Raw genomic sequence first — 26,848 nt, forward strand, 5'->3', positions numbered from 1 at the left:
AGCTATGTCGCAGCGCAGTGCCCAGCTCGAGCTGGTAGTAGCGGCCTAAGACAGCCCTATATAACAACTACCGTTGTCGGTATGCACCCTAGTGTACATATTCCAGGTCATATCAGGCAGAGAAGCAAGATGAACGAGTGACTTGATGGATGCGATCCTGCAAACCATGAGCGTATAATGAACAATATACAGGAGAATCGTATCATGAGGCATTATACAGGACCGTCATGAAACTCGACCAATCACTTACTAATACAGCGATGAAGTTCGGGAGGCCCATGTCTAGTTGAAGGAGTAACGTAAGGAAGCGAGGTGGATCACTTTCCCTTCTTCTTCTTGCCCTTCTTGCCTTTTGCGGTACTCGTAGTCGGTTCGAGAGGAGGCTCGGGGATGACAGGCGAACCTAGTGACGAACCCAGATGAGCCGTGCTTGCGCGCGGAGATGTATGCCGCGGAAGTGCATTCGCAGCCGTGTTTGCGCGCGTCAAGTCATCCTCAGGACTACCGGGTCGGATGTCATATGGACTAGTGCGATGCCAGCTCAGTCAAGGCGACAGAACATGCATATGGAAGAGAACTCACGACATTCGAGGGGACTGCACCGGCAACGGCGCAAGCCCGCCTCTTGCACTGCCCATGAGGGGTGACATAGGCCTATTCATAGCAAGGGGCGTCCTGCCCGCGTCAAGGGCTACATTACTCCGACTGTACGAGGTCTGGGAGTACGGGTAGCCGGCAGTAGACGTTGGGCTCGCGACGGACGCCGATGCAGACGGGGGTAACGGGACCTTCGCAGCGGTCGTCCCACGCGAGCCCGTCGATCGCGGCGTGGGAGGCACGGGATACACTACGTTGGGCGGTATCGGCGCTTCCTGATACAACGGCGTCGCGGGCTTCGGAGTCAGACGCTTGTTGCGAGATGGCGGAGTAGTGAGCGAGTCGACGGATCCCATCGCAGAGGAGACCGCGTCATCCGAGTCTGACGTTGATGAGTCTCGCAAGGCGGTTCGGCTGTACCTGTGTGCAGACTGTCCTCCAGGTGCTGTGGGCATCAAGTGCGGAATGACTGGCTCCGTGGCGGGGTAGTTGCTGGGAGGCATGCTATTGCCCGCTAAAGATGGCGTTCCTCCGTAAGTCGAAGGGGGCAAAGGGACGCCTGCCGGACCCATCGACCCTGGGAACGAGCCCGGGATCACTCCAGAGGGCTGCGATCCGCCTATAGACGAGAACGCGCTCTGCGGCATCGGTGGGCCAATAGGCTGGAAGCCTGGAGGTAGCTGGCCATCTGTGAGTACAATAGGCGCCGAGCCCTGGCCCGGCGGAGGTATGACGCCGGGCATGCTCATAACCTGAGCGGGGACCTGTTGTACAGGCTCGGTAGGGTCAGTAGGAGGCGGCATGGGCGGCAGGTTGTCCGCGCGGAGTAGGTTCGGAGTCATGGGTGCAGACTCTGAGTTGAGAGACTCAGGCCCAGACTGTCGTTCGACCTCACCGTCAGAATATCATAACGGCCGTGAAGGACGACTCAACGCACCGGTGGCTCGACCTCGATGTTGAAGTCAGGTGAGAGGCTCGAAGTCCTACTGTTCCTCGTTAACGAAGGTGGGTGTAAAGAGGCAGGCGATGCAGGTGCGTGCATGTTCATTCTACGCGTAGAGTCGGGCGAACCTGTATGGGCACGGGGGTTTGTGTAATAGTTCTGACTCCTGTTGTCATCGTAGTGTCCCAAGCTTGAGGCAATAGACGCTTGTGCTCGGAGCGGTTGATAGAACGTAGAACCCGATGACGGTACGAATGGAGACTGCCTAGGTGTTAGAATGATTCAATGAAACGCGACTTAGCTCACTTACCCCGTGGCCGCCCACGCTGGGTGACGACATAGACGAGGACCGTTCTCTCTCCTCGGCAATGGCGCTGAGGACATGCGGACGCTCCCTGTTACGCGCAGATGGGGCACCAGGAGGCCCCAAGATCTCGAACTGAGACATGGTGGTTGACTGCGACTCTGTAGATCTCCGCCTGCGATGACGCGGACGAACAGGTGCGGTCGTCGTGGACGCATCAGAGTCAGACATCATCGCGCTCTCCACACTCTCACCCCCAGGAGGCGGCACCATCAGTGGAGGCCGTTCGTCCATACGCTCCATAGTATTCTGCAGAGTCATCTGCGGAGGAGGCGATGGTGTCGGCGGCGGAGGGCCCATCTCATGCTGTGGGGGCAGGCGGATACGACCGTCTTCGTCCATCTTCGGTATGAAGTTGTCAGGCGGGAACTCCATAGGTGGATGGCCAGGCGACTGCGCGTAGTGAACAGGTATAGGTCGGATGTCGGGGTCGTGGACTTTGGGCGGTTCGGAGGGCATCGGTCCAGGTGTTCTAACGTGATTGGGACCAGGAGACCTAGCTCGCTCAGGGCCAGGAGAACCCTGACGCAACGACTGCACGTATGCTGAAGGCGGTCGCGACTCGTACTCGTCTGGTGAGCTGCCACTGCCGGCTTGCTGCGTGCCCGGTTCGTCGACGACGCTTCGTTCATCCACTGGACTCTCTACCAGTTCGTCGGCGTAACGGCGCACTGACCGTGCAGCAGCAGCCCTGCCGCGTGCATACCCTTCGGAGCGGCCTTCTTCGAACCCAAGGCTTCGACCTTGTGCCAGGCCCTCCTCGTATCCCTCTCGTCTACCTTCCTCTCTGGCGAGTGTCGCCAGTTTCTCTTCTTTGAGCTTGCGGGCCGTCGTCCGCGCGCGCGCAGCGACCTCCTCCGCTTCGATCCTCTGTGCTTCTACCATGTCTATGATTTGCTGGGCCTTGTTAATCTCCCTCTGCGCGTTCTCCAGCTGCATCTTGTATAGCTCCAACGTCTGCTTGTTGCGCTCCGCGTCTTGTTGCGCCTGTAGCTTCTGGTCATGCATATTCTTGAAACGAAGCGCTGCTTCCCTAGTTCTCAACTCCGCCTCGTCGGCGCGCTGCGTCTCGGCCTTGAGCTGTTCTGTCACGGAGGCGAGCATCTTCCGGAGATCCTTCGCCTCGCGTTCCTGGTACACCAAGAGACGAGCCAGCTCCCTTGACGACCCTCCCATATACATCTTGTCGCGGTCCTTCGAGGACCGGTGGCCTCTCCGAGGCTGTTCCGACGATTCTCTGCGAGACCGCACGGGCGTGTCATCGAGAGGCGAAGGAGAAGACTCTGAATCATCCATATATGAAGTTCGCGGATAGTGTGTTGGCTGCGGCCCACGCGTCGAGATAAGTATGCAGTATAGGATCTGCAGCCTCTGACGTACCGTCGATCGTCGTCAGTCGTCACAGTTCATTCAGTGGCTCAAGATTCTTCAAAGTCGTGTGACTAGTAGAACCGTGTGAGTTCGTTAGACCTCTGAAGAGTCGAGGACCCACTGACCGTATGAATACAAGTGTTGAAGGGTATCGTACACAGGACTGAGTCGAGTGAAGTGAAGGAAGCAGCCTCGCAGACGCCCATCTCGACGTTATGCGCGTCCGTGGAATGGGCGCTTCAATTGTTCGGGGTTTGACGCCAGCGCGGCCTGCACAAACAATTCCTCATTATCCTTCGACAATAGGTGTCTAGCAAACTTTTGAGTGACCCAGTGTTCCCAGAGCAGATGCGAATAATTCAAGTCTGCTACGAAGGTGGTCATAGGCAACTTGAATGGGACAGGTGGCTAACTAGCTATAGCCTCATCTGCCTCGAAGAGCTCTCAGCGGCACACATACACGTGTTACCGTTTGATGAACTCATATCTCCGCTTGCGCAGAGACCATTTACAAAGAGACGGAAGGACAGCACTCACTCCTCCATATAATGAGGTGGGCCAATACCAACACGCGGTCACGAGATCAATGTATGGCGCGTCAGTGGCGGGTCATGATATGCAACCTGCCGATGAATACACACGATCGAAAGCCGAAAGACGATCCACTGTATGAATGGTGAGGCTAGAAGACAGAAGAAATACAAATAGGTGGAGATAAAATGAACTGTCTAAATCCAGTAGTACTTAAAACACCTCATCCTCCGGCGCCGGCGACGGGCCAAGTGCCTCCTGAGTGTCACGGGTAAGGTCGAACGCCATGTCCGGGTGCCCCTTGCACGGACAAGAAGCCCTGTTCAGATGCCTCCCCAGCGAGTCCCGCCGACTGAATCCCCGCAGGCATCCGCCAACCATCCTCCAGCCCCTCCACCAATATGCGCTGCTCAAATCGTCGATCCCGAATGCTTCCGCCTGCTCCACGGGAACCCCACAGCAGACCCAGCGCTGTTGGTTCTCTCCCGAGCGGTGAGTCTCAATGTGCCGCTTCAGGTCCGGCTTGCGCCCCGTCCGCTGCACGTAGTTGCAGTGCGGCACCGGACACAAGAGGATGCCGTCGTCCGAGTCATCGAGGTCGAAATGGGACTCGTCGACTGTGGACTGGATGTTGCGCGGCTTCCCCTGCTGCTGCCATGTCTCCAGGACGCGCGTGCTGGACGACGACGTCGAGGAGACGCGTTTTCGGATGGTCTGTGCGTACGGGTGGTGTTTGCGCGAGTGCGAAGCGTCGCAGGACGCAGAACGATGGCTGGTGCTGCCCGTTAGGCATGAGGGAACGACGCCAGCTCCCACAGCGAGGTACGCCCTCCCCAGCACAGAGTCCTCGGCCAGCGACATGGCGTATGGGGGGTCATCGCCAAGGGCCCCGGAATCGCACTCGGTATCGTCCATGATGAAGAGCTCCGCGTCCAAGCCATCAGAGTCGGCCGCCGAGCTGCTGGAGCACGACTCCGAGGTCCCATAGAAAGCATCGACATCGAAGATGTCGCCGAGGTCGGGTAGGGCTCCAGCTGAGCTGCTAGGGTCGTCGGTGCCTACGGCCTCCTCCAATGAGGGCACCGTGACCACGGATTCAACCACATCGCGGAAGAATAGTGCTTCGCGCATGTGAAGCATCTGAGGCGAGGATGCATCAGTTACGGCACTGGGGGGTATGAGCATGGTAACATACCGACTCATTGAGAGAGTCTGACATATAGTATTGGTCACTGTCACTCCTGAACGTAGAGTCGAGGGTATTCATTGACATCGCAGCCATAGACGCAGCGACCTCGGCGAACTCGTCCAAAGGCAGAGCTACATGATCGAAGGCGGAGTTCATGATACGAGAGTAGGCGGGGGAGGACAAAGAGGGAGGGAGATTCGCGGGGAGCGCAAGCTGTTTGAGGGCGTGGTATGCATTGTATCCATGCGGGGGAGCCAATATATACGTTTCGCACAAAGAGACATGGCAAAGACGCGTAGAGGCCGGATGAGCACAGTGGGTGGGTCAACCCCTTCGTACAGTCAACATGCTGTTTTGTAGTGACAATCGAAAGAGTGGCTAGCGGGATCTCACCTGAGGGTTGGGCCAGTCATCCCAATTCTGGCAGTCTTCCTGCCTCGTTGCAGGTACATACTGACATCTCGCCTCGTCATGCCCCTCGCCAAGCGCCACCGACGTCCTCCGTGTGTGCTCATCGATGAGTGGCAAATCCGGCTTTACACGGGTTTGAGAACGCTGGCGAGTCCAACGCCGTCCCGAGTCGCGAGTTTGAGGTCGTATATCGACATTGCTTGGTGGGGTTCTGAGCGAGTGGCGACCAGGAGGAGGTGCAGAAACAAGAGGAGACGCCACGTAAGGCGGCGCACGAGGCAGCAATCATCCGGGAGCGGGGAACGCCGTGAATCTGATGGATTGCCGAGGACATGCATTGATCGGCAGCACCGATCGTGAAGAGAGCCAGAGAGAGCGACTGAAGGGTGATTGTACGAGCATTGGAATAAGATGGCACGCCAAAAGCCTGCATTGTCGTCGCGGAACGACGTCTCGTGAATCCGGTGGACAACCCCACTGACACTAGTACTGTAGAGGCTGGCACTGATGAACGGCGTGGGTCATGCATTGTCTATGCATGTGCCACGTACTTACTAGCACAAGCCTCCTGCGTTGTTTCCCATGGATAAAACCTCCAGATTTCTTAACGGAACGACGCGCAGGTGCGGTAGTGTGCTCCTACTGGTCGTAGATGTCTGTAGGCGAGACGCGTCTGGAGGCGCGCAATGAAAATCGATCACGTGTACCGTGTTGAGCGATAGCGGGCGCCTGCGAGCGCGAGGCTTTGTGGACGACTGGCAGGCGGAAGCGAGTCTGCCTCGCGTGTGCCTCTGTGCTGTCCCGCGACACCCTTCTCCTTCACGAGTGTTACGACCGTTAAAGTGGCTCTGCTCTTCTAAGTCTTCTTGCTATCGCATCTGCTATCATTTGCTTCTTTTATCTAACGGACCTCCTGGAAACCCGTACGACCACCGTCTATCCATTTCTTTGCTGGGACATACATGGGGAACAACAACTCACGCGCACATGGATATCATCCTGACTCCCACCGACGCGATCCATATACAAGATCTCGATCATACTCCCGCAGTCGCTCTCAAGACTGGTATGGCGGATACCCCGGGGAGATGGGCTATCGTACTACCACTATGCCCTACCAGACCCAGGCGTACGCCCAGCCAACGGCGTATGTCATGCCCACGGTCTACCAACCACAACAACAAATGGCCCAAGCTCCCCAGCCTCAGCCACAGATATTTCGTGCGTGCATCCGCCTAGCTATACTCACAACCCTCCTTTCATATCCCGCCATGCAAGGACCGTAGAACCCCAGCAGTACCAGTACATGCAGGCCCCTCCACCGCCCGTATCTTTCCCACAACCTCCTCCCGCCGCGCAACCCGTCATCCCTAACGTTCCGCCACCAAATTTCGTTCCCAATGCCCAGACCTCTATGGCCGGCGGCCAGGCATATGCTCAGCAGGGCGCGTCTGCATCAATGCCTCAGCCTGTGGTGCCTAATATCGCCCAAAATAATGGTGCGCCTGTGATCCCTCAGATGCTTCAACAGCAGGCTGCGATGCACATGCCAGAACCCATGGTCGACCCCGATCCGCCCCGTTCACGATCCCGGCTGGGCCCAGGCCAGTACGGTCCTTATGATGACCGTCGGCGCCGTACTCCATCGCCACACTACCGCTCGCGGTCGCTTTCTCAGAACCCACTGCCGCGACCTCCCCGAGACATCTTCGATTCCACGCCGTACATACGGCTGCTAGACGAACTCCGCCGCCCGATCGACAACGACACGCTCAAGCGGAATCTTACCGTCAAGACGATGCAGACGCAGGCCGTCAACATGCCCATGATGGGCCCTGCCTTCCCCTCCGGCTCGGGGTCTCGTAGGCACGAACGAAAGCATCGTAAGGGCCTCTTCAACGTCTTCGGGCGACGGAACCGCAACGAGGACGACGAGGATATTGTCTCGCCCATGCAAGCCCAGCCTATGTTCTACCCCACCATGCCTGCGCAACAGCCCTATGCCGCCCCGCAGATGACGCAGGTCGACCCTGGCGTCGGCGCGCCTCCCGCTATGATGTACGCACCCTCACGAGAGCCCACGCCCATCCCGATGCGTGAGCCTACGCCCGTGCCGCGTGTCACGGTCAATCGGCAGAACGAGTTCGCAAGCTTGATCCCTTCCTCGCCCGTCCGCGTGCACTACCACCACAAGTCGTACCCCACCGCCTTCCACTTGCACGAAGCTCTCAAATTCATGGAGCACATGCCCGAGATAGCGGAGCGTATACGAACGTGTCGCACTGTCAACGAAGCACGGGAGATCTCGATCACAAACGACGATTACGTGCGGAATGACTGGGAGCACGTCCTTTACGACATGGTCGGTACCATGTTTGTCATAGTGGCTGCAGTGTATTGACCCGTTTTTGAACAGATGGACGAGGTGATTTACCAGAAATTGCTCCAGCATGAACACCTCCGTGCGCTATTGCTCGAGACGGGCCTTGCAGACATCGTCTTCTCTGATACGGACGAGTTCTGGGGAGAGGGTCCTGTAGGTCGGGGTCTCAACGAGCTCGGCCGGTCCCTCATGCGAGTGCGAGATCGGTTCAGGGAAGAGGGTCTTACATGATCTATGTCTACAAGACGCACGCTACAGCCCGGTCTTCGTCCGTGCGCGTGAACGAGTAGCCAGGAGACCCGTCAGAGCTCAAAGCTCACTCGTCGCGCTTCCTCCGTTTGCGCTTCCGTTTTTTCTCCGCGGGCTCGAACGCCTCCTCCCCCACATTCTCCGGTTGGTCGCTCGCGGTAGATGTTGCGGTCGCCTTTTCCACCGCTTGCCGTCGCACCTTCTCCGGCACCTTGTTCCAGTACAGCTCTTCTCGTATGCCTTCGACGACCTCGAGAGTAACGGCCTTGAGGGTCGTCCCTGGCGAGGGTGCAACGCCAGTGGTATCCAGGCCGCCATTCTGCGCTTTTGAATTTGCAGCAAAGAACGCGGTGAGGAGCTGTGTATGTCGTGCAGAGGCCAAGCGCAAGTAGCACTGGCTCGAGATGTAGGAGTCAGTAGTTGGCAGGCATTGATAGACTTGACGGACATACCGTGTCCATGCCCTTGGAGAAATCTACGTAGTCCACGCCGGCGTCAGCCGCACCGCTCTCTGTGAATGGCTGTGAGAACAGTGCGCGCAGGGTTGTTTTGTTCGTCTCCGGGTGTACGTTGCGGACGAAGACGAGACAGCCTTGAGGATACGGTGACGATAAATCTGTGGTAAGTAGGCTCGGCGCTGTAGCATGCGACGGCGCGTGCTCTTCGACAGTGTTCGTCTCCTGAGCTTCCCCAGTCTCGTGTTCCGAATACGCAAGAGCATCCAAGAGCGTCTGACGATAGGCGAGATACTCCTCCCGCAATGCATCCCAGCGTGCACGAGGCATGACGCGGAAGCCAAACTTCACGGCTTCCTGTGCTTCTGCGGTGTCGGCCACGTTGTACAGATCCGTCCGCCGAACGTCCCAGGGCCAGTCATGCGCCAGGTTCTCTGCCTGTGCGAGGGTTGAGACTGAGATGAGAGCGAACCCTTTGCACTTGGGCTGGTCGCCTGGTTTGTCTTGGACGTGAGGAGGTAGCCAGATGTGCTGTGTTGGCATGGACGGCTCCGAAGAGGATGGACTGACAGTGAGCGAGTGGATAAAGCGAGCTATAGCTGCAGTTGTCCGGTATTGGAACGGGATGTTTTCCTGCGATGCAATATGTCTTAACAGCGCATTTAGTGATATGTTGGGATGTGACGGACCACGTATACGCTTCTGGCTGCCCAGTCATCCTCTGTGAGCTGGTGTATGCGCCGCAAGGCCTCCGGCCAGTCTCTCCTCCGCACTTCGTATCCACCCAGCACATCCTCCGCGCTATCCTTGCCATACCACGCCGCACGGGAGGGAGCAGACACCAGCACTCGTATGTCCAGGAAAGCACACTCTTGCGCGCGAACAACTTTAGCTACCACTGTCTCCGAGGGTGATGGATCGAGACCGGTCAGGACAGGCGAATGCGAGAGGAGGTAACGGAGCGGGATGTCTGCAAACCAGACACAGCGTGAGCCCTGCCCTTCCCTCTCGTTCTGAATGTCTCGTACAGCCGTCGGACCCGTTGATGAGCCTGCTTCTCAAGTGCGAGTCCGCCCATATTGCGTGGTCAGAGAGGGCCAGGCAAAGGAGAGAGTAGTAGTCCTCTACAGCAGGGTCGGTGTCAACAGCTTTGCGCTTGCCTTTGACATCGACGGGCTGGCCTCCTTCAGCGGCTGAGTCTCTCGTAGTCGAGGTTGTGGGCAAAGTATTTCGCCTCGACTGCGATGAACTTGCGGTTGCGGCGGTCGATTTGCCAGCCTGAGCGACCTTTCGAGGAATAAAAGGAAACATAGCGTAGAAACCTAGTCTGTTGTCGGAAACGAATGCATCGCCTAAACAGCGTCACGGTTGTGCATCGGAATGAGTGGGGATAGGCAACGGCCCCGCCAAATGGCCTTAGCGCGCGTCCAAGCGCCCGAGGACGGAAGCGGACACGGACTCTCAAGCGCTTAAGCTCAAGCCCAGTCAAAACTTGCACGTTCGTTTGAGCTGGATGTGTGTGCTGGCATATTCGGTATGTAGCACCCAACACCAGTCCATGTATTTGAGCTGCAAGGATGACGGTGAACGGCGAGTTACTCTTACCATCTCGAGTCGTTGAGCAATCCGGCCCACGCACTGGCAATGCCTTGCTGACCACCTGATTAAAACACACTTGCCCTGCAGAGAATCTCGTTTACTAGTGTGCACACCCAGGCCGACCTGAGGAACCTTGCTATCGTACGAGAACGTTCCTGCCAGTTTCCAAGCGGCTTATAAGTAGCGGCAGCCGCCGTTGCACCATGTCCGCGAGGCTGCCAAGCGCTGCTCACAGGCATGATGCATGAGGCCTCAGCACGAAGATACAGGGACTAGCCGTTCTTCCTGCGTTCACAGAGCGGACCTATGCTGTTATGGTGCGAGGAAGGGCCTGCAGTGAGCGGGTTTGGGGCGGGTTCGAGGGCTGGGTTCCCTTGGGTGGGCGTATTTCGAGTGAGTCGATCCAGCTCTGTTGGAGCGGCTCTTGAACATTAATCTCTGGAACCGAGAAAAGACCATATTTCCACGGGTCTGCTGTGGATTTGAGTGCGAGGGAAACTCACTAAAACTTCACCTGCCGGCGCTGCCGATGTTTTCTGGCTCATTCACAGTGATTGTATCGACCGGACCTCGGGGCAGTGGTGTCGACCAAACGTTCAGATGCTTCGCCCCGGGCCTTTCATGCCTTAACTGCGCAATCAGTCGACGTATCACTGGCTTCTGGAGCACATGGAACGTACCAAATTCTCGAGGCTACGAAACGTCTGGGTCGTCTAGCGCTCCGCGAGATGTTGCCCTGCTAACTTACTGAACGGAGATACACAACGATTCCGACCCCAGAAAGTCCTCGGACCGTCGGGTCGCATCTGCCTCATCCTGCCATGGTCGAAGAACTCTTATGTTAGTTGCAATGCTGTTCTATTAGTCCGCGAAATTACTGCTCATCGGCTAGATTTGGTTAGGGCCCTCTCTTCGCGGCTGTAGCGGTCCCAAATTCGGAATATTGACTCAGCACCCTTTACAGTGCTTGCTCGTTCCCCATGCAGGATATGCGCCTCGCCTGAAGAGTCAACAGCGGTTGCATCGAGGAGAATACTGACGCTACTCACCTGCCAATTCTGGATATGGCGGTTGAAGGCACGAGGATACCGAGCGGTCGATCGATCCAACTTTGCCCATCATTGTGGAGCAAGATTTGCTCTTGTGTGTGCCCTTCTCGGCCTGGGATTGCTTCTTCGGGTTCTTTTCTTCTCAGATTTCGCTTATTGTTGAATCTCGATGAGCAGAAGCCGCTGATGTCTCCGCGGTGTTTACAGGCTCAACTGTGCCCGCAGATTCAGCCGCGACGTTCAAATTTAATGTCTATCCGCTGCTGTGTTTCCACATTTCCATTTTCGACAGCCCCCGCCTCTCCGGCGGACCCCAGGTTCACCCACGGTTCGACTCTTCCGCCAGACCTGACGACCCTGTACTCACGCTCAGCGCTCTACGGACCGAACGCAAGGAAGATGATACTCGAATAGAAGCCAAGGAAACCTGCTGCGTTACAGGTAGCAAACGTTATGTTGGCCATCCTCTGCTACTAGGCGCGCTGTCAGCGCGTTATTGCTGGTTATGGCGCACTATGGACCTCGGCCACGGTGCCCCAGGCACTCGGAGCCCCACAATTCGACAATGCTCTCCCGCTGACATCCAGGATCAGGGATTTGACATAGATGTCGCGATAAAACCACCACAATCCGTCGTCGCTTGTGACGTGACCGTGTCACTACTCACCAGCTCGGCCGCGACTCCACGCCTCCCAGCAAGTGATACCCTCGAACGTCGTGACATGGTGAGTTACCAACACAAGCTTTCCACGTTTAGTTTGTCCGCACCGTCCGTGAACTACAACCTTCTCAACCACTGTTCCATCTCAGGTTCTACGTATGCAGCAGTTATTACGGGCGCACCAATCTTCAAGTTGGGTTCGTTCGATAATACAGGTCAACGACTCGGAGCGGACTCCCTGAATCCTCGGCCTCACACACTGCGTGTGGGACATTGAATGCTTCCGGCCATAGTACTCGCGGATCGAATTTCTTCCGTGAATGTTGCGCTCGCGGCCGCATCCGGTGTCTCATGTCTTTACATCCCGATCATGATACCTTCCATTTTCCATTTCTGCAAGACCTCCGTCACTCGGATTAACTTGGAATGTATGCCAAACCATACAGAATGGTACACCGATGCACGCGTTGCTCGACATCCTAATTTCATATCACCGATAACCTGCTGCTATATGGCCAAGGGGATTGAGTGCTGTACCTAACTCTGATGAATATTCCCTCCACTGAGCAATAGACCTCGCAGGTAGAGCGGCCAGTCTCCAATCGCCTCTCTGGGTAATAGGGTCAAAGAAGGCCCTGGACTTTGGTGTCGCTCTCGCTCGGGCTGTTCAGTGCCGACGGTCGCTCAAGAGTGGTGTCGCCCCATATGGGCCTGGTCGCTCCTCAGGGTCGTATGAACCTTCTGGTGTCGGGAACCAATAAATAGGTATCCCCAAATACGCATACCTTGTTCTCTATATGGTCAAAGAAAACTTTTACGACATAGATGTGAAGTACAGACACTCGTGACTCGATGATGGAATCTTTACTGACTTCGGACTGCTGTTCTGATGGTTCGAGATGTGTAGGAAGTTCTTCCCGTGCCCTCCACCGTATTGTCTGCGTCGGCGGTTCGAGTCCTCGAATGTTGCGAGAACCTCATGACCAAGGCGAAGGGCGGATGAAGACGTGGACTGCTCTCGAGACCGAGGAGACCGCAACATCACTATCATCCTCGCCCGTATCAGTCTCATGCTCGCCGCCGATCTGGCGACTCGGTGCGTAAATGAAAACACCGAAGACCTGAAAAGGATACTCATTGATCGATAAAGCAATCGACAGAATTGCAAAGGATTCATTGCAGAACGGTAATTCCTCAGGCTCCCGTACTAGCTTCCCACTTCCCATCTCCCATGCTTCGGCATTTCTGAGTCACAGTCCGGGAGGAACTTCTTGAACCCGGTGATACGCATAACATCTCAGACCCGCCGCGGGTCCCCGTAGCCTGTCTTTCAAGTTCTGGGAACGCGGTTCTTGAATGGCATTATCTGTGTCACTCACGCGACGTCTGAGATGATGCACGAATTCAGCCTAGAGTCCTTTCACTCATCCGTGGCCAGCATGGTCGCATATACTGTTACTGTATCGTCAGGACGTGCAATACTAGTAGCAGTACTGTGTGCGGCAGTTGATCCGAAGACGGCCATGTAATGGCTTACCTACATGTATGGTCCCCAATGAGCCTCGCGGTGCGATCTGTCCTATTACATACTGTACAGTTCATCTCGAATTCGCTATGCTGTGCATAATGTTCCGCGATTTATTGAATTAGACCGACGGCAAGCCCTGTTAATGGCGACTCTTGAAGCTTGAAGATCGGATACTTAGACGCCGAAGACCACCAGCGAATCGGGCTCGACGAACTCATACTGGCATAAAAGAATGGGACGGCGGGGTCGATATGGCGTGAAAAAAGCACATGGCACCCACGTTAGCTACGTTCAAAGTTGCTGGAGCTCTGGAGCTCCAGCTGGAGCCCGGAGCTGGAGGTGACGGCTGGTGACGGTTCTCGGGGTTTGCCGCCAGGCGTTTCCAGAGCATGCCGCCGAGGACATATCGAAAATGGAAAGTACGCCCCTACGGGTCCGGACCGCACTACGGACCGTACGCGCACGTGACCATCCTGTCACACACACAACACGCGTATATCCCGCCCTTCTTGCAGCATTTCTCACTGCTGCACGCATCGCAAATGAAGAGGATTTGCGAGCAGATACCACCACTAGTATTTGGGCGGCGGTAGGTGGAACGGTGACTCAGTGAGATGGTAAGTAAGTATGCATAAAGGGCAGGCCCGCCACATGCTTACGTAACTGTACCGTATACACTCGCGCTACCCTAAGTATACCACCGTACTCGATTCTCAGTGTTCACCCCTGGTTGTATTTCCCTGTTATTGCAATTACTACTGCGATGGACGAGGCCGCTTGAGGGCACAACGGACAGACAAGTCAAAATTGAACTGTGACTGTCCGCTTTGGGACATGTCATGGCAGCTGTCACGTGTGTGACGCGGGCGCTCTGCGCGCAACAGCCTGTGACGGCATGCACACAGTGTTGTACTGGACCCATACAGTCTCCTACGCTGATTGGATGATTTTCAGCCACTCTTTAGGAAGTTCATGGTCTCTATACATCAGAATACAGTGCACAAGTGTCGAGCTTTGCCACGAAACAGCGGGCAAAAGTGCACTTGCCATATTAGGCAGGCGCGGACTACGGTCGGCGGCTATTTCCGTAGGGGCGTAGTTTCCAATTTACCGATCTTCTGATGCCGCCACACTGCCGTCGTCACGCGCGCGTGACGTCTGTGACTCGACCGCGACAAGTTATCCTTTCCCTGCGTACAACTGCACGAAGATGCATAAGGTTTTATGCATACCACCGCACCTAGGAGTTATTCGTGTATCTGCGAAGGTCTTTTGACAGCAAGCGTCTCACTTTCCCTTCGCAGGTCTGATTACGGGATGCAGCTGACTAAGCAGCAAGACCCTCGCCTGCACAGTACGACATGCTTCACCTGCAGCTTGAAACAGGCCTCCATACACATCTAGCATTTATTTTTACACGTGTACGGTGTCCCATTTACTCTGCATCGCACATCAAGCATGGATTATTTTCAATGCGCAGGTACGTCTGGGGTAAGCGCCGTTGGCCTAATCGGGTATACCAATGTCATCGGGAGTGTGTAGAACCCGCTGCTATTATTGAGGGTCTCGGCTTCTGGAGAAAGTACGGACAGACCATCCTCACCCCTTTTTGAAGACATATATAATACAAACCCCTTCCCAGGACGTTGTGCAGACCAGTTGGTAGCGCCACAACTTATGGGATTACCTAAGCGCACTGTGGCGGGAATTTCAGGCGATGCCAGAGCTGTTGCGCGGTTGACGGCGTTTGCCGGGGGCGAGCTCCAGCCTCCAGCCTCTGGAGCTCCAGAGCTCCAGCAACTTTGAACGTAGCTGTTGGCCGCGTGGCCTCCATGTGCGCCCCAGCCCTACCATAACGGCTCGGGCGCCTTCCGCCTCCCCGGCGCTTACGCGATCCCCGCCCGAGGCATCCCCGACGCGCGCGATATGAGCCGGACCTTGAACGGGAAAAACCCTCGGGAAAATCGGGAAATTTCCTTGAGTGTCCAGAGGCGTCGGGGCGTGGTTGAATGACAACGGGCATGGTAACGGGAGGATTCATTGACGAGAAAGCCGCTCTCGGGCGCCCTCTGCTCACCAATATGTATCCTCGCCCGAGGTGTCCCCGGGAAAAAGCTTGAGAAACCCATGGGGAAATTTCTTTAGGTTCCCGAAGCATCGTGGTGGGTGCGAGCAACAACGGGCGTGGTACATAATGGGACGGGAACAAATATTGACGGGAAACATCCTCAGGCACCCTCCGCACTGCAGTTCAGAGGAGTAACATGTAGCATTGAGTACCGGGTACGCCGCCAGCCTGTGGCGGAGCCACAGGCTGGCATGCCAGAGCATCTATTCCAGTAGGTACACAAAGCATTGACTAACGGGTATGCTGCCAGCCTGTGGCGAAGCCGCAGGCTGGCACGCCGAAGCATCTATTCCAGGTACGCCGCCAGCCTGTGGCGAAGCCACAGGCTGGCATGCTAAAGCATTTATTGCAATAGGGCGAAGCCACGGGTCGGCAATGCCCAAGAATATAACCTTCATAGTAACACAAAGCACAGAATGAAAGAACTGCCGCCAGACCTGAGGCGAAGCCCAGGTCTGGCATTGCATAAGTATGAAGTCTTGAAAGTAACATGAAGCATAGAATGAAAAAAATCGCCCCGTAAACCCGTGGCGAAGCTACGGGTTTGCGATGCTCGTTGAATGAGACGGTAAGAGCCTGAGTGACTCGCCGTTCACCCTTGTAGCTCGAATACATGGACTGGTGTTGGGTGCTACCGAATATTCCAGCACACACATCCAGCTCAAACGAACCGTTTACCATCAACCACGCGGCCGACAGTCGAACACGAGGCGATCATCACCCTCGTGGATACCAGGTCAACAACAACAAAAAGTTCCTTCGAGCCGGGATCGAACCAGCGACCTCAAGATAATTATGAAAGCACCCGATTACAGTCTCGCGCTCTTCCAACTGAGCTATCGAAGGATATCAGTTGTAATCAAAAAGTGATAATGACCGCACGAAGATCCTCAATTAGACGCCCAGCATTGCTGGTAAATGGAATTAAGGGCAACATATCGGGAGATTCGGGTACACGATGTGGTCTTGGATGGAGTCCTATGTGCGCCAACACCAGCAATTCTGGCCACAATCCACTCTTGGAATGCTATACACAACGAGATTAAGTGTATACACCCCAAATCCTCAGCTACTACGCCAATGCGATTGCCTGGGCGGTAAACCATCAACACAGAATTGCCCATCATGGTCGCCATAGTAGAAGTATGGCTCACCTTCTTCGTAAGCTCATACATCCTCCTCTGGCACACGAACAAGATAGCGGCAGTCAACACGCTCTGCAGCAGCTTGCTTCCAACGCCCTTGTACAGGCCTTCAACCCCCTCTTCCCGTACAATAGTGAGAAGTCCATCGAGAGAGGACTTGTATCGCAGAGCATGCGTCTGCCCGGCCTGGAGCCTGCTCTTGATAACGCTATCAAAGTGGTTATCGTCGCATGCGAGTCAAAGGAAAACATAGCGTAGAATTCACGCACATGTAGGGGTACGTAGATGAAGTAGCGACTGCGGACAAGTCAATTTCCATAGTGCAGTATGCCCGACTGTCAGCCTCACCGAGTTTCGACAACGCGCCGAGGATGAAGTAGTCGATATCGGACAAGGCCGCTACAGCAGATGCCATCGCCCCGGAAGCTCTAAGCCGCGCGGTCCTCCGCCGGACCAAGAAGTTCTTCAGCTGCTCGAACACCGTATACTGGATAACGGGGTTGACCACAAGGACCAACGCGGGCCCGATTCCTCGCCAAAGCGCGGCGATCCCATCCTTGCGCAAGATATACTGAATGGTCTCGATGATTCCCATCTTCCTTGGCTTCGGTGCGGTCTGGTCTGACGTTTGGTCCATTGAGCGGACTGCCTGCGACGCCTGCACCACCCAAATGGGATTGCTAATTATGGTTGTGGCCGACCCAGCAATGAGACCCGCCATCACGGATTCCAGGGTACTGAGTCCTTTGCCGCCTCGTCTCGAGGTGAGAATAATGCCGCGCGACCGCTCATAGAAATAATAATAAACGCTGCCGCATAGCGCTACGGTCAGAATTCAACGGTCCACGGTACTCGACGCTCACCCGTTTGTGATTGCAATGCCAAGCAGGCTAGAGTTGAGACCGCTGTAGAGTCCGCGGATGCCTTCGCGCTTGATTATTGACAAGGCCGCCTCGTACACGGACTGTCGATCATGTTAACTATGTCTATGCACAGAACGGCGAGGCGGCCGACCTTGTGTTCCTTCTTGACTTCGACCGCAGCCCGCGTCGAGAGGAAGATCAGGGGACTGTTGTTGAACGTTAGACGGGTTGAAGCGAGACAGGTAGCCGTTCACACAGACTATGTTGCTGTCATTGCAAGAACTCCGCCCGCGGCCCCCGCGACGGCATGAATAGTTGAATCGCTTGGCATGGTGCGCGGAAGTAAAGGATTGTATTTAACGAGGCTGTAACGGTCCGTCTGTCGCCCTAGTCGTGGTGGTTGTGGTCAGAGTAGCAACGCGTTCAGCCACGGTCGAGGGTGGCGTCGTGCCATTGTACACAATCACATGTTCCCGGCGGCCCTCCGGCCTCACGCTTTCGTTGCACGTTGACCAGCGCAGGTCAGCTCGTGAAAATCGTTCCGATGCATCGAGTCACACAACTAATGATGAGCATATATGTATTTCTACAAGATGAAGTCCGTGATTGTGCTATCGTGCTGCATGATCCTCTGTCTGAAGCTGCGTCAACAATCGCTTCAGCTCGTCCACGTCTGCCTGGAAGCCATTCGAACTCCCTGCGCCTGTAGGGTTCTTGAGGAGTCCACCGTAGCCACCGTCAGTGATCGGCTTTCCATCATCTATGGCGAGCCACTGATCTAGTTGCGCCATGATCGACTTGGCCTTCAGCCGGAAGTGAGTGCGTATGACGTCCTCAAACGGTTCCGGCGGGTTCTTCAAATTACCCAACATCTGAGCACGAACAAAGGTCAGAAAGTAATCACTTGGGTCGGAGAGTCAAATAAGCATACCGCGGTCTTGACAACCATTCGACGGACATTGGCCGAATCTGCAATGGACATCGATAAGAGTACGGATGACTAAGAAGCTATGAATATCACTCACATGCGCGTGACTGAGGCGTTCCACCGCTCTGAGCCCAGCCGGGTTCATTCAAGTACGGTTCTTCGCAAAGAATCATGGATTGGATCGATATGAGGACCTAGCGAGCGCATTTTGAGTGCACCGGGATTCTCTCTGGCAGCCCCACTCACCTGCAAGAGCGTCGATTTCCCTGAAACCCAGCCCGGGCCTTGCCATGTCCCGAGTAGGGACAAGCACACCTTGCCGTCCTGAATGACGCATTTAGAGTGAGTTATGGCCGAAGCTGAAAGGAGCTAACCGCGTATAGATTTGGGTTGAAACGGAACTTTCCCCCGTTCGTCTACGCGAAGTAGCGTCAGGGTTTGGGGTGATGATGCGGATACATTCCTCTTACCGTCATATATTTGACGCTGGGCGGCGACTGATTATAGCTAGGACCGAGGAAGACATCAAAGAGATAACTATTACGATCTCGTCAGCGATCGGCGACCGCTGAGAGGGATCGAGGCCTGCGTACCATCCATTGTAATACCTACCGGATGCGTGATACAATTAGCGAACCAACGGGGTAATAATAGCGGGACCTACGGTGTTCCTTCGGGGCCAGTGATCAAGACCTTGATAACGTCCACGCGGCTCTCATCCACCCGCAAGAAGATGGAAGAATTCCAGTCCACTGGCAGGTTCGTCGTAAGTACGGCGAGCTTCATGCCGCTGTCAGTGAGGTTTGGCGGAGCAGCGACAACGATCCCACGCACCTCCTTCGCGATGGCCAACGATCGCTTCGGTATGTCAGCGTTCGCGAGCATTCGCGCTTCGTTATTGTAGAAGAACTTGTAATGCGGACTTTCGTCGTCGTTACCCTGTCCTGGTGCTTCCGACATGGGGATCGTCAGGTCGCAATATTCGAAACGGACACGGTTCGCCCATTCCACATAGGCCTTCACCGTATCCGCCTCTGTATTTCCCGCCCGGACCCCGCTTGCACTCTGTTCGGCGCTACCAGGGATTTTGGGGAGACTAGCGCGGAGCCGCTGCAGGAAAGCATCACCCTTGGTCTCAGCAAGAGACCGATCGATAGCGTCAGCGGTATCAATTATGCGCTGGCAAAACTTGAGCATCTTTGCGTTCTCTTCCGACTGCGTGCGCCCGGTATCCTTGGCCTTCCCCTTTTCGTCGCTGGTCATCCGCTTTTCCTCCTCTGTCATCTCGGCTACGGGCTCGTTGAGCTTTGGGCCCTCGAGACCTTTGACCGCGGCCTGAGCCTGGATGACAATGGCTTCGAGAAGCTCACGAGGTCCAGAGCTCCCTTCGTAAATTGTGGTGCGCTCGCGTACTCTGGGGCTACCCCTCGGTGACCTCTTTGAAGGGACAGTCTTGACTGACGTGACCACCATGATCGGCATAGCCATCATGCTGGCTAGCGCCTCGTGACACGATATCGTCTGAACAACGGTCAGAATGAGCTAAGGACATATGTGGTAATGATCGTACCTCGAGCCAGTCGAACAACTCAATGTAGAGCACGGAGCGGTCGGACATATCAGCAAGTGAATCATTGCGGAGAAGCTGACTGCTGACGAAGTTGAATCGCCGGCGGAGATGGGCGAGGGCAGTGGGGTGGACGAGGTAATCGCTAGTTTTGGGTCCGCCTGACCGGCGCACAGAAGGGAGGTAGACTCTTATGTTTGCAAGCAACTTCGCGAGTTTCTCGTCCTTGGCGCGCTGGGCCGCCAACGCCTCGATCTGCCCGGACGTCTATATGCCTTTATTCAGCGCTATGGGCGAACGGGCGAGGCGGCTGAACCTACATCCTCTCTCACGTCGCCAGCGTATCCCGTACCAAGTTTGGCTTTCTTCCCGTGAGTGACCGGCGCATAGTAAATCTCGTCGTCGTCGTCGTCGTCTGGGTCCGCAACCACAGGTATCGGATCAGCATTTCGCCTCTTCCCGCCCTTTGTATTCAACGTGGAGTGAGACAACTCCTGCGTCTGGTCGATAAACATCTTCTCGAGCATCGTGAGGCCCACACCGAGCATAACGCCCTGGAGTTTGGGGCAGTGGAACAAGCAGTCAGATGGGTCCGCTGAAGGCGCCTGCTTGGGGTCAACGGGCTCTCCACACGCGAAGCAGAATTGCTTCCTGCATTTGGCACAGGTTCGAGGAACAATGTTCTGGAGGTGCTTGACATACGTGGAAAAGGTTCTCTGCACGTAATGTCAGTGACCGTTGAGCCGGGGGCTATGACCACTACTTACGAATAGCGGAAAGAAGTCCCGTTTCTGACGAATGATTGATTCGCCGCAGCCGTGGGGGCACCGACATTCGCCCTCGCCTAGCTCGTGGTACAAGCTGAACAAGAAGCTTTGTTCGCTACCCTCCGGACAGCCTTTCATCCATTGACCCTGTGTCATCAATGTTGCTTCTTCATTTACATCCAGTACGAGAGCTGCATCCGGCTCCTCTTCGACTTCTATCACTTCTTCGCGGCGGTCCTTGGAGAAGAAAATCCCTATCCAGCGGTCAGGTACAGACGGGGAGACACAGATGCAACCGTACCGGCATATGGATCCGCATTCGCATGGCTGCCGTCTCGATCCGGCTTGACGTCGTCGTCCGAGTCATAATAATCGAAGTCGCCGCCTGTGCACACATTAGCGCTGCATGCAACGGCCGTGAAGAGCTACGCACCATCATCCTCCTCGTCATCCTCTCCCATCATATCTCCCGCGTCTTCGTCTTCGTCTGGTGTCTATTGGACGCGCTGTGGGCAATTAGTACAAAACGCAGACGCGTTGGAAGGCTCACCATCATCCTTGGTTTGGGCGTTGGCCGCGGCGTCTCACTGGACTCCATCGTAACATCCCCGTCGGCATCGAGTAGATGATCAAAGCTTCCGTCGAAGATGCGTTCCGCTGCCTGCATGACATCCTTGTGCTTCTGCAGAGCTGCCCGGGCCTGAGCCACAGTCGCGCCCTTTCACCAGCATTTCAATTATCGTGCTGGCGACAACGCTGCTCAAAGCTGCCGCTCACCATTTCGACAAGCTGCTGGATTTGTTTATCCATATTGAGAGAGTATCACGGCGTGCAGATGGGCCAGAATGGGACTCGACGGATTACATGCAACGGTCGAACGGAGTGGTTGTGGCAAGAGGGCGGTAGCGCCGTGGCACATGGTATCCATATACGGCAATCAACGTCTGCCGATCACAAGGACGCTGCCGCTCAGCGCTCCAGATTGCGCGGGGTTAGACTCGCGCTCGTCTGGACGAACGCAGAGTCCCTCAGAATCCCTACTCGAACTAGAGCTGCTGCTGCTAGCGTGTCTGGGACGAACGATCAACCACCGTGGCCACGCGTCGGACACCGGACCTGAGGCAGCTGCCTTACCGGTGCCCACTGCCGGAGCAACCGTCGCTGTTGCATCCGGGCTGATGGCTGGCAGTTTCGAGGACCGTCACTTTGGCGGCACTCAAGTGGTGCGGCGAATGGGAACGCATGTACACCGCTCTCCCAGGGCCCAGACACCTGCTATTTTATGGTCAGGAAGGGAAAGCGACCCGTCGGGTTTGGTGCATCCCGATTCGTCCGTAAGCGAGCTAAATGAGTGACATATCCTCCCGGGCCGGGGTTCGCGCAAGTATTCGCGCAAGCCGGGGCACCCCTCGCACAGGTCGCGAGATATCGCAATATCTGGGGCACACAAGGTACGTTCGACTCTGAGCTTAAATGTGGCGCAAGTGGGTGCTGACGCACGCATGCTTTCTCTGGTCACGTATCCCCTATGTTTCCCGGATGTTCCTGTCGGAAATTGCACTTTGACCAAACTTGAATCTGACTTAGGAGCAGAAGCTAAGCCACCAAGAGCGGTCGCTCCCGAGGGCCCCCCAGCGCGCGGCTTGTCAAGAGACTTCTGCTTCCTTGGCCATTTGATGGCGCAAATTGAACTTGTAGCTTGCGGGTTTGGTATGTACTCAGTACTGTGTAAGTTGCTGCTAACGCTTACGTCACGCCAGAATCCCGCCCTCGGGTTGGCTACATAGTTGGCCTTTCGCCAGCAAATTGGCGATCCAGGCGTCGGGCCAGAACCAGGTCGGCTTGCTTCGTGTTTGGTTCCCCGTACGGCTGCATTCCGGGCTCGGTACACTACTGACCTAGGCACTCATATGTGACGTCAGGCGTAACTTCTGATCTACGATAAGCTCTCGTATGGTGAGTCGCACTGCCGCCGTGCCGCGCCGTAGTTCGTCGAACGAGGTCCGACTCCACAGGAGATGTTCACTTTCCGAATTCTCGTTCGCTGGCTTTTCGGTCTCCGCGCGGGTGCATCACGCGTTCGTTACGGTCTCCAGACTTTCGGATGGAAGCCCTCGTACCAGCCCCCCGGGGAATCGAGAGATTGTGGAGTTTGCAGATGGGTGCGAAGAGCCGAGAAGCTGGCGAGCTCTAGTCAACCGTCTTAAAAGCCTCAAGAGTTGATCTGCATTGACTGTATCCCTCCTCCGGCGGCATACACTTCTCATGCCTCTCCAGTCCGCGTATTCCGAACCATCCGACGACGAGCGACTACCGTCTCCTTCTGAGAGGCAACCGAGTGTTGAACAGGGCTCGCGGAGACGCAGCACGCGGGGCAAGTCATCTATTCATGCGCATAGCATCTTCTACGAAAGCGTGTTTACACAGTTTTGAACATAGCGTGTGACCAGTGCCGTCGCACCAAGAGCAAATGTGAGCGCGACAAGGGCGGTCCCGCCAGAAAGCCCTGCCGCGGGTGCATCGCTTTAGGTTTACGTGCGTTAATCTCATTGTGAAGCTTCCCGGGCATCTGCTAACACTAATCATCTCGTCAGCATGCACCTATGCCGGTCAGTATCATTGTCAGCGCCCCTCGGCTCTCCGTCCTCTGACGTATGTGCGATGTACGATGCAGGTCCTAGTCATAAACGTGGCCCACCCAAAGGGTGCATTCCCATACCCTTTGCCGCTGCGCGGCCTTTCGCTGATGCAACGTTTCTTAGGTACATCCTGGCAATTGAGCGCCGTCTTCACCAGGTCGAAGCGCTTCTGGGTACAATTATAGGTTCAGAGGATCAGCGCGCCAGAGGCCTCATCCAGGACCTGTCTCAAGATGAGCTGGCGAGACAGATAATTCAACGAGTAGACGTTGGTCCGTTTGGCCCGAAGGGCCGCGTCGCTCACCCGTCAGTAGCGCTCGGCGACCTCATGCGTGATATCACTGAACGTGTCGATAACAGATTTGGATCTACGAAGGAAGACTTCCTAGCATCCATTATGACTGGAGCAGGCGAGGAGGTCCAAGAAGCGCCCAAAGCTGATGGAGCCTCTCCACGCTTCGGTACGCAGCTCCTTACGTTCTAACTTGCGATGGTAAGAATGCTGTGTTAACCGGTGTCTAACATTAGATAACCTTGCTCTGGTAAGTCCCAGTAGCACCTGGCAGGACAGTCTGCAGCGCCTCCTGCCTGGAGCTCCCGGGACGGTCTTCCCTCAGGCTGCCGTGGATGTGCCGCCTCCGGGTAATGGGTCGCCGGACCATCGAACCAGACGTGCATCGTTTCCCCTGATGTCGAACCGTGTTTCTTCTCCATGGAGAGTTCCAGCAGTCTCTCCCATGAACTCGCTATCGTCATTGACGACGTTCCCTACGGTCTCGCCTGCGGAGCGTGTCCTGTGGGATAATATTGAAGGCTTGGAGAAGATTGACAGTGCGTCGTGCCGTCCGTTGCTGAAAGTACAGCATCTAACGCATTTGCGGTCAGCTGAGTCTACATCCTCCGACGAGTCCGAGCTCAAGGTGCCAGCTCGTGTGGAGGATGTCTACATCGATGGCGACGCGCAGGTAGGTGGAAATATCGATCATTCTACTCCCTGCTAACTGTTGATTATGTAGCTCCGCATAGCCAACCGGGTCAGTGGTTTGCAAATCCTCAACCAGTGTCGCAAAGTCCTGACAGGCGGTGGAGAAGAAAAATCATTGTATGTGGGATCTCTATTCGGCACTTATTCCTATGTCCTTGGCTCGGGGACTTATCATGACCGCAGCGACTGTCCATGGCCATCGACGGATGCGGAGAGAGCGGCGGGCCCGCTCCCCACGTCGAAGGCGATGCGACTTCCTCCGGAACAACATCAACATGAGCTTGTACGCGCCTTCTTTGAACACGTGTACCCCGCGTTCCCCGTTGTAAATAAAGGACAGTTCCTGCGGCTGTATCATCAGAAGTGAGTGCCGGATCTTCCGCTCGTCGAGCTTGACTGACACGCTGCGACCAGATTGAGCAAGTTCGTAGCGACCTCCAGTAGTATGATTGGTGATACTGACGTTCGTCTGCAGTGGTGTTCAAGTACCCCTTCACTCGAATCTTGACCAGGCGTCGTTTGATGTTCTCTTGCTATCGATGTTCGCGCTCTCATACCGATTCATCAACACCTTCACGGATGGTCTTGACTACGTTGCGGAGGCCGAGAGACTGCTATGTACGTTCGTACACCGTGCATTGTCCCTCTGTCTCACGTGGCTACAGCCTCCTTGCGCGGGCGAGCACATACATTTCTGTGTCAAGCCTGGCTACTGCTCGCCTATCGTAACGTTGGAATCGGTATGTACTCCTTTAGTTCTGATGATCGTTGCATTCACGCGAAATTACCCCTGCGCTCAGGTTGCTTGGAGGCCGGTTGGATGCACACAGGCGAGTTCCTTCTGACTAACGGCTTGAAACTGCGTACTCACTCGCAGGAAAGGTCTAGCCATTCGTATGGTGAGCAGTCAGTGTCGTTTCAAAAGATACGTAATTACTAACCTCTGATAGGCCCAAGGCCTCGGTCTGCATAGGGACACTCAGGGGCTCATCTCCTCTGGCCTCACTTCTGAAGAGGAACGTGTGGCGCGGCAGCAAGTTTGGGCCGGGTGCATAATCGCCGACAGGTTGGTCCGCCACACGCTAGTCTATTTAAGCATAGTCTGATCTCCATTGCTACAGACATCTCTCCGTTCTTCTGGGTATGGAATGTCTCGTCTGCATCAGACGTCACATTAACCCTGTTTCACCACTACCACTAGGGCGACCAACTATGATCGACCCAGCAGACTGCGACGTTCCACCCATAGCCATTAGTCAGGTGAGGATGTTCGGTCCCGTGTGGCGTTGGGATCTACGCTAATGTATGACGCCATGACACGTAGGATAATGCTTTGCACCTTCAAACCGATCTCGGCCTTGGGTCAAGTCGGGTGGGAAACTCGATTATTCTGACGTGTTTCAATGCTTCGCGCGCGCTGGGTATGTCGTAGTTCTGTTGTGGCGTCCGCCCGGATTTGAGACTGACATCGTGTCTGGTGTCAGCGGTCATTATCGGCGCTGTCATAGATCAGCTGTATGCCATCTCGCGCCCGACAGATGCTGTTCTGGAGCTCCGCGCGAAGCGGTTGGAACACCAACTCTCCCATTGGCAGCAAACGTTACCGGCCCAAGTGCAAGTTCAGGCGCTGAATACTCTCCCACCGGCATGCGTGCTTGAGTTGCACATTCGTTATTGGTGGACGGTGATATTGTTATATCGCTCATTGTATGCATAGCCTTTTTGAACGTACTCATGTAGTCGCACTGACTTCGATGCACAGCGTACAAGCGCCTCTGGTCAAAGACTTCTACTCCAGCCTTGATAGTATTCGATCGAAGGCGCTTGCTCTTTGCCGGGATGCTTCGACCCAGTTGTCTGCCCTAGGTGTGTACCAACGCTTCATGCAAGTCCCGTCTGACAGCCTGCCTTGTTAGCGTCTATGCTGTGCAACCAGGTGCCGGAGCCCGGGTCTCCGTTCTTACCGGGTTATATCCTGTCTTCCGGGTAATTTTCATATCTTTCTTGCTGTCTTTTGAGGCTTACCAGCTCCTTGAACGTCCAGCATCACCGATATATTGATATGTAAGTGGTGGCGGACGTATGGTTGCGGAGTGCTCACATGTTGTTCAGTGAGTATCATTCATGACGACCACCAAGCGAATATAAGGCTTCATGGATCCCTAGCTACTTTGCAGCATGTCGAGGTGAGTCCACGACCGCACGCCGCGGCGCATATCTCATTGTTTCCGCAGAAAATATGGCCGGTAGCGCGTTCTGTGCATGACTTGTTGGACAAAGTCATCTCGCTTCCGAAGCCAACACCAGTGTCCTCCCCAGTGTCCACGACGACTATCAGACATAAGCGCTCTGCTCAAGAGGTCTTCTCCGAGGACGAGCATGCGGGCCACGGGGTGAAGAAAATGACGGAGCATCCCTCGTCTTCCTCTTCGTTTAACAAGGAGCCCGCGGAGAGCTTCGACAATTTGGGACGCCTACTCGGGCTCGACACTGGGC

General features: G+C 55.5%; 6 protein-coding genes and 1 non-coding gene across 7 annotated transcripts; 2 read left to right on the forward strand and 5 right to left on the reverse strand.

The window, feature by feature from the left end:
* Positions 1 to 317: 317 nt before the first annotated feature.
* C8Q71DRAFT_712159 (uncharacterized protein) lies at positions 318 to 4,667 on the reverse strand (the record flags this gene model as incomplete). Its single annotated transcript, XM_047920841.1, has 6 exons — positions 318 to 525; positions 583 to 1,475; positions 1,535 to 1,646; positions 1,876 to 2,341; positions 2,393 to 3,273; positions 4,051 to 4,667. The coding sequence occupies 6 exons, from the start codon at positions 4,665 to 4,667 to the stop codon at positions 318 to 320; spliced, it is 3,177 nt and encodes a 1,058-aa protein (XP_047776517.1).
* A 1,848-nt stretch (positions 4,668 to 6,515) lies between these two features.
* C8Q71DRAFT_725553 (uncharacterized protein) lies at positions 6,516 to 8,020 on the forward strand (the record flags this gene model as incomplete). The annotated part of the gene is made up of 3 exons (XM_047921707.1): positions 6,516 to 6,627; positions 6,693 to 7,768; positions 7,823 to 8,020. The coding sequence occupies 3 exons, from the start codon at positions 6,516 to 6,518 to the stop codon at positions 8,018 to 8,020; spliced, it is 1,386 nt and encodes a 461-aa protein (XP_047776518.1).
* Positions 8,021 to 8,105: 85 nt separating this feature from the next.
* On the reverse strand, positions 8,106 to 9,804 carry C8Q71DRAFT_860076 (uncharacterized protein; the record flags this gene model as incomplete). The annotated part of the gene is made up of 4 exons (XM_047927742.1): positions 8,106 to 8,432; positions 8,491 to 9,126; positions 9,183 to 9,463; positions 9,522 to 9,804. 4 exons carry the CDS (start codon positions 9,802 to 9,804, stop codon positions 8,106 to 8,108), a joined length of 1,527 nt encoding a protein of 508 aa, XP_047776519.1.
* Positions 9,805 to 16,213: 6,409 nt separating this feature from the next.
* On the reverse strand, positions 16,214 to 16,304 carry C8Q71DRAFT_t107. The gene has a single exon. It is a non-coding gene; the product is annotated as a tRNA-Tyr (tRNA).
* A 41-nt stretch (positions 16,305 to 16,345) lies between these two features.
* C8Q71DRAFT_772629 (mitochondrial carrier) lies at positions 16,346 to 17,885 on the reverse strand. The gene is made up of 7 exons (XM_047924413.1): positions 17,727 to 17,885; positions 17,618 to 17,672; positions 17,467 to 17,567; positions 16,952 to 17,412; positions 16,873 to 16,900; positions 16,613 to 16,811; positions 16,346 to 16,548 (listed from the first exon to the last, which is right to left on the reverse strand). The coding sequence occupies exons 1-7, from the start codon at positions 17,795 to 17,797 to the stop codon at positions 16,531 to 16,533; spliced, it is 933 nt and encodes a 310-aa protein (XP_047776520.1). The 5' UTR covers positions 17,798 to 17,885; the 3' UTR covers positions 16,346 to 16,530.
* An 87-nt stretch (positions 17,886 to 17,972) lies between these two features.
* Positions 17,973 to 21,622, reverse strand: C8Q71DRAFT_772635 (ubiquitin conjugating enzyme family protein). The gene is made up of 16 exons (XM_047924414.1): positions 21,506 to 21,622; positions 21,279 to 21,446; positions 21,162 to 21,222; positions 21,030 to 21,113; positions 20,729 to 20,982; positions 20,282 to 20,677; positions 19,965 to 20,228; positions 19,229 to 19,915; positions 19,059 to 19,174; positions 18,988 to 19,002; positions 18,865 to 18,931; positions 18,769 to 18,810; positions 18,641 to 18,718; positions 18,492 to 18,588; positions 18,398 to 18,435; positions 17,973 to 18,338 (listed from the first exon to the last, which is right to left on the reverse strand). The coding sequence occupies exons 1-16, from the start codon at positions 21,536 to 21,538 to the stop codon at positions 18,078 to 18,080; spliced, it is 2,661 nt and encodes an 886-aa protein (XP_047776521.1). The 5' UTR covers positions 21,539 to 21,622; the 3' UTR covers positions 17,973 to 18,077.
* Positions 21,623 to 22,845: 1,223 nt separating this feature from the next.
* Positions 22,846 to 26,511, forward strand: C8Q71DRAFT_176658 (fungal-specific transcription factor domain-containing protein). The gene is made up of 22 exons (XM_047916771.1): positions 22,846 to 23,102; positions 23,168 to 23,263; positions 23,323 to 23,337; positions 23,403 to 23,433; positions 23,491 to 23,673; positions 23,728 to 23,828; positions 23,896 to 24,198; positions 24,253 to 24,332; positions 24,384 to 24,469; positions 24,536 to 24,715; positions 24,767 to 24,775; positions 24,828 to 24,970; positions 25,018 to 25,092; positions 25,153 to 25,182; positions 25,235 to 25,251; positions 25,303 to 25,418; positions 25,474 to 25,493; positions 25,554 to 25,612; positions 25,677 to 25,773; positions 25,837 to 26,059; positions 26,115 to 26,416; positions 26,465 to 26,511. The coding sequence occupies exons 1-21, from the start codon at positions 22,994 to 22,996 to the stop codon at positions 26,266 to 26,268; spliced, it is 2,127 nt and encodes a 708-aa protein (XP_047776522.1). The 5' UTR covers positions 22,846 to 22,993; the 3' UTR covers positions 26,269 to 26,416; positions 26,465 to 26,511.
* Positions 26,512 to 26,848: the final 337 nt, after the last annotated feature.

This window comes from Rhodofomes roseus (assembly GCF_022264815.1).
Source record: "Rhodofomes roseus strain CIRM-BRFM 1785 chromosome Unknown C8Q71scaffold_17, whole genome shotgun sequence".
Lineage (NCBI taxonomy): Eukaryota > Fungi > Basidiomycota > Agaricomycetes > Polyporales > Fomitopsidaceae > Rhodofomes > Rhodofomes roseus.

Excerpts from the sequence above, each read along its gene's own strand:
- C8Q71DRAFT_772635 (XM_047924414.1), bottom strand. The coding sequence starts at position 21,538 with ATGGATAAACAAATCCAGCAGCTTGTCGAAATG. Across the intron at positions 21,114-21,161 it reads GGATGACGAGGAGGATGATG|GCGGCGACTTCGATTATTAT; the intron begins GTGCGTAGCTCT and ends ATGTGTGCACAG. Across the intron at positions 18,436-18,491 it reads AACGCCTCAGTCACGCGCAT|ATTCGGCCAATGTCCGTCGA; the intron begins GTGAGTGATATT and ends TGTCCATTGCAG.
- C8Q71DRAFT_176658 (XM_047916771.1), top strand. The coding sequence starts at position 22,994 with ATGCCTCTCCAGTCCGCGTATTCCGAACCATCCGACGACGAGCGACTA. Across the intron at positions 23,674-23,727 it reads AAGGGCCGCGTCGCTCACCC|ATTTGGATCTACGAAGGAAG; the intron begins GTCAGTAGCGCT and ends TGTCGATAACAG. Across the intron at positions 25,494-25,553 it reads ACATCTCTCCGTTCTTCTGG|GGCGACCAACTATGATCGAC; the intron begins GTATGGAATGTC and ends CACTACCACTAG.
- C8Q71DRAFT_772629 (XM_047924413.1), bottom strand. The coding sequence starts at position 17,797 with ATGCCAAGCGATTCAACTATTCATGCCGTCGCGGGGGCCGCGGGCGGA. Across the intron at positions 17,568-17,617 it reads AAGTCAAGAAGGAACACAAG|TCCGTGTACGAGGCGGCCTT; the intron begins GTCGGCCGCCTC and ends CATGATCGACAG. Across the intron at positions 16,812-16,872 it reads TCATCTACGTACCCCTACAT|CGTTATCAAGAGCAGGCTCC; the intron begins GTGCGTGAATTC and ends CCACTTTGATAG.